Here is a 5,141-nt window from a genome sequence, read left to right as displayed (position 1 = left end):
GACAGCTGGACACCTAGTAGGTGCTCAGTAAATACTTGTCAAATGGATGGCCAGAGGTCTGTACAGTCCTTATTTGCCTCCTGATGAAGAACCTGCTGCAATCTTAGGCACAAAAAGTGTTGGCCGTGCCCCTCCCTGACCGTGAGAGGGTGAGGGGGACAGAAATGCGCCAGGTGTTCTGACATCTGTGTGTGCGTCTGGGTGTGTGTGTGCCTCCAGGCTAGGGGGCTGTGTGCTCTGGCACTGCCCAAAAGACCCAGTTGGCCTCATGACCTGTCTTCTCCCCACAGCCCTGCCTTACCAGCTCTCTGCCCCTCTCTGAGTGTGGACCCTAAAGGGGGAGAAGGGATGCCAGCTGCACGGGGGAAATCCAAATCCAAGGTAAGTGGCAATTCCTGTTTCTTCAGGAACATCCCATCGTGTCTTGTGAGATGTGGACCATTTACTTACCTTCTGTGGAGACTTGTTGCCTATTGGAGGTAGGCATCCAACACCTAGCCCTTGGTTTTCTTCCATTGCCATGGGGGATGAGAGCCTGAGAAGGGCCCAGCAGCCAGGAAACTGCCCAGTGGGCCTCTCTCCATTCCCCAGTGTGCACATGGCCACTTGCCTGTTGGTTCAGTATTTCTAGGGGCTTTGCTAGTGCCGGGAGAAATGTCATCCTCTCTGGAGGAAGATGAGAGCCACTGTGATTTCTCAGCGTGGAGATAAATGCCCAGGTGGGGTCTGCAGTAGCAGAAGGGATTTGACATGTGCTCTGGAGTTAGTCTTGTTGTGTGGTTTTGTTTCTCCTTGTAAAACCCATATTTACATGGAGGAAATCTCTCCAGCTAAGGTCCCAAGACTCAGAGGCACCACATAGCCCTGCTATTCCATTGAGTGCATTGGTGGAGGCACTGAGGTGGTATGGGCAGCCTCCTGTGGTCAGCATGCTCCACCGCTGTCAGTCATCAAGTGGTTTTTACAACAGGCATTTCAAATGCAGTTTTCCATAACAAGCGTGTTTGCTTTCACTTACGTGTATTAGTTCCCCCTTGCTGCTTTAACAGATTAGCTGCAAACTTGGCAGCTCAAAACAACACGTGTTTATTATCATGCAGTTTTGTGGTTGGCGTCCAGGCACAACGTGGTTTAGCTGGGTCATCTGCTTTGGAGTTTACAGGGCTGAAATCAAGGTGTCAGTCGGCTGTGTTCTCATTTGGGGCTGAGGTCCTTTTCCAAGCTTGCTGGTTATTGGCCAGATTCAGTTCCTTCTCACACTTTCCACCTGACCCTCATTTTTCATCTTCAAGACAGCAAGAACCAATAACCAACTGGCCAGGTCAAGTCCGAGATAATCCGCCAAGGTCAAGTGGTCGGTAACCTTGATAGTACCCTCAAAGAACCTTTTGTCATGTGTAATATATTCACAGGTTTCTTGGAGAGCATGTGGTTAGGAGATTAAATCGGGAGCTACACTATCTGGGCTGAACCCTAGCTTCTCCATTTACTAGCTGTGAGACCTGCAGGAAGTTTTCTTCTGTCTCTGGGCCTCCGTTTCCTCATCTGTAACATCCTGTGATTCTGCTGACAGTGCCTCTGTCACTGATTCACATGAGCACTAAGTGAACCAGCACAGTCAGGTGCTTAGAAGAATGCCTTGACTTTGTAAATGCCTGGTCAATCCAGGCTGCCGTGTGTTCTTAATGCAACATGATTTTAATAACAGCTATGTCTTCTATTGTATTTTATTTAATTTATTTAACACACCTGCCCCTTTTGGCCTCAGAACCCTGAATGCTTCCTGAATGATTCTTGGTACCTCGTGTCTCCCATGTTTAAGATGTGTGCACCGTTTCCTCCAGCCACGTGGAAGCACAAGTCCATGGTGAATATACATTTGATTTTTCATTTCAGGCACCTATAACATTTGGGGACTTAGCCATCTACTTCTCCCAGGAGGAGTGGGAATGGCTGAGCCCCATTCAGAAGGATTTGTATGAAGATGTCATGTTGGAGAATTACCGGAACCTGGTCTCGCTTGGTAAGGCTCTTCCTCCCCAACAATCCAGAACCAGCCTACTGAGGGACATGCATCACTCTGGGTCTGGTCTGGAAAATGGAAACCACTGCAATTTCTGTTTTTAAAGAGCTTTATTGAGATATAATTCACATACTATACAATTCACCCATAAAAAGTGCACAATTAAATGGTTTTTATAGTAGTATATTCAGAGTTATGTATCCATCACCACAATCGATTATATTTTCATTATTCCCACCCCAAAACCCAGTACCCATAAGCAGTCTCTCTTCGTCTCCCCCAACCACTCATACCCCCCAGATTGGGCAACTACTAGTCCATTTTCCATCTCTATGGATATGCCTGTTCTGGTCCTTTCATACGTGTGAAATCATAAATACGTGGCTTCTTTCATTTACGATGTTTTTGAGGTTCATCACGTTGTAGCATGTGCCAATACCTCGTTTCTTTTCATTTTCAAATAATATGTATTGTATGGATAGACCACATTTGTTTATCCAGTCGTCAGTTAATTGACGGGCATTTGGGTTGTTTCCACTGTCATTATTTTGATATGCTGCTATGAACATGTACAAGTTTTTTGTGTGGATGTATGGTTTCATTTCTCTGAGGGATAGACTTAGGGGTAGAATTGCTGGGTCATATGGAAACTCTGTAGGTAACTTTTGAGTTCTTTCGATAGACTTTTTTTTTTTTTTTTTTTGGAGACAGAGTGTTGCCCTATCTCCGTCTCCGGGCTGGAGTGCAGTGGCGCGATCTCTGCTCACTGCAACCTTCGCCTCCCAGGTTCAAGCGATTCCCCTGCCTCAGCCTCCCAGGTAGCTGGGATTACAGGCGTGCTCCACCACAGCTGGCTAATTTTTTGTATTTTAGTAGAGACGGGGTTTCACCATGTTGGCCAGGATGGTTTCGATTTCCTGACCTCGTGATCTTCCCACCTCAGCTTCCCAAAATACTGGGATTACAGGTGTGAGCCACTGTGCCCGGCCCTCTTTTGATAGAATTTAAGGAATTGATTTAAGAGGTGTTGTTGAACGGTGAACTGTGGACATTGATGTAACTGCAGGATGCTGCCACCATCCCTGGGGTTGGAGGGACAAAGGGAAGAGTTTAGGGTTTTTAGGGCTTCAAGGAAGGTTTCCTTGGATCTGGGACTCAGACTTCTGAAGGAGGGGGCAGTGTGCTGCCTGATTTGTTTATACTTCTGAGGGGCCAGATGAAACTGGTTCTGGGAATACAGAACTAAAAAAAACCAAACATTGAAACCAGCAAAGCCCGTTATTGGTGGATGTTGACAGGAAGCAGCTGGTGAAGCAGAAGTGAAGATAGCAAAGCCCCAGCCCTGGCACACAAAACAGACAATAAAAGGGTGGGGGTCTGGAGCAGAAGGACAGTAAGTTCATAACCAGCCCCAGGAGCTTCTGACCTAATTCTCAGGAAAATAGTTTGCTTTGTAGAATTAAAGTTTAACAACTCTACTGGCTATAATTTAGATTTCTGCCTCCACGTGTGAGATTTAAACAACCAAACTCAACACCGCACACTCTAACACCAGATGTTTGGGGATTTTCCCACACACAACAAACAGTTCTCCAGCAGATTCCAGCTGGGTGTCCTCCAATTCAATTCTGACAGTGTCTACCTGGAGATAGTGTCAGATCCCACAGGGTAAGGGCCCAGTCCCACAAGACTGTCCCCTACTTCAGAGGCCTTCCGACTGACCAACTCTAAATTCGGGGATTCCCATGACCCTCTCCTCAAGTTCAGTCATTTGCTAGAGTAGCTTTCAGAACTCAGGGAGGCGCTTTATTTATGCTTACGAGTTTAGTGTAAAAGATATTACAGAGGATGCAGTTGAACAGCCAGATGCAAGAGATGCAGAGGACAGGTTATAGGGGAGGGGCACAGAGCATGCACCTTCTACTGCACCACCTTCCACGTGGTCAACAACCCTGAGGCTCTCCAAACCCAGTCCACTGGGGGCTTTTAAGGAGGCTTCAGGTAGGCAAGGTTGATTAAATCATTGGCCATTAGTGATCGGCTCAACTTCCAGCCTCTGACCCCTCCCCAGAGGTCAGGAGGTGGGACTGAAAGTTCCAACCCTCTAATCACATGGTTGGCAACCGGCCCCCATCTGAAGGCTGTCCAGGAGCCCCCAGCCACAGTCTTCTCATTAGCATACAAAAGGCACATATGCAGGAGATTCCAAGGGTTTAAGGAGCTGTGTGCCAGGAAACAGGGGTGAAAAGCAAATACATGTTTCTTATTAGAAATCACAATTTCACACTCCCCATTCTCCAACTGCCCTTCACATCCTGCGTGCTCCCTTCATGTTACTACGCCTGCATTCCTGTTGATGCAGAACGTGGCTGTGACTTCTGTGGTGCCCATATTTATGATCATTTCCCATGTTTGTGCCATGTACAGGTCTTTCCTTTCGGAGACCAAATGTGATCACCTTATTGGAGAAAGGGAAAGCGCCCTGGATGATAGAGCCAGTAAGAAGACGCCGGGCTCCTGGTGAGTGACAGAGAACCACGGCATATGTCTCAGTCTACTGGGGCTGCTATAACAGAATGCCATACACTAGGTGACTTACAAACAACAGAAATCTACTTCTCACAGTTCTGGAGGCTGAGAAGTTCAAGATCAGTGCCTGAGCAGATTCGGTGTCTGGTGAGGACCACTTCCTGGTTCATAGGTGGCACCTTCTTGCTGTGTCTGCACATGGAGGAAGGAGTGAGGGAGCTCTCTGGGAGAGAGATTATGGGTGATTATAGATGATATTAATCTCATTCATGAGGGTTCCACCTTGGTGATTTAAACACCTCCCAAAGGCCCTACCTCCTAATACCATTACCTTAGATAGTAAGATTTCAGCATATTTTTAGTGTTTGGAGCCTCCAAACACTAAAAAGTGCAAAAAGTGTGGGAAAGCCTTCAGTCAGATGTCATCCCTTTTACTTCATAAAAGAACCTCCCCATACTGTTCTCAGTAGTGGCTGTACTAATTTACATTCCCACAGTGTACGAGGGTTCCCCTTTCTCCATATCCTCACCAGCATTTGTTTTGCCTGCTTTGGGATAAAAGTCATTTTAACTAGGGTGAGATGATACC

General features: G+C 46.8%; 1 protein-coding gene across 1 annotated transcript in view; it reads left to right on the top strand.

Annotated features, from left to right (window-relative positions):
- ZNF667 (zinc finger protein 667) overlaps nt 1-5,141 on the top strand; it is a 33,075-nt gene that overhangs the window by 14,845 nt on the left and 13,089 nt on the right. Inside the window, exons 2-4 of the mRNA XM_011996998.1 lie at nt 291-381; nt 1,897-2,023; nt 4,451-4,543. Coding sequence (XP_011852388.1) covers nt 349-381; nt 1,897-2,023; nt 4,451-4,543 — 253 coding nt within the window. The 5' untranslated portion in view covers nt 291-348. The remainder of the gene's footprint in view (nt 1-290; nt 382-1,896; nt 2,024-4,450; nt 4,544-5,141) is intronic.

This window comes from Mandrillus leucophaeus, unplaced genomic scaffold (genome assembly GCF_000951045.1).
Source record: "Mandrillus leucophaeus isolate KB7577 unplaced genomic scaffold, Mleu.le_1.0 Scaffold53, whole genome shotgun sequence".
NCBI lineage: Eukaryota > Metazoa > Chordata > Mammalia > Primates > Cercopithecidae > Mandrillus > Mandrillus leucophaeus.
This window is presented reverse-complemented; position numbering and strand designations above follow the sequence as displayed.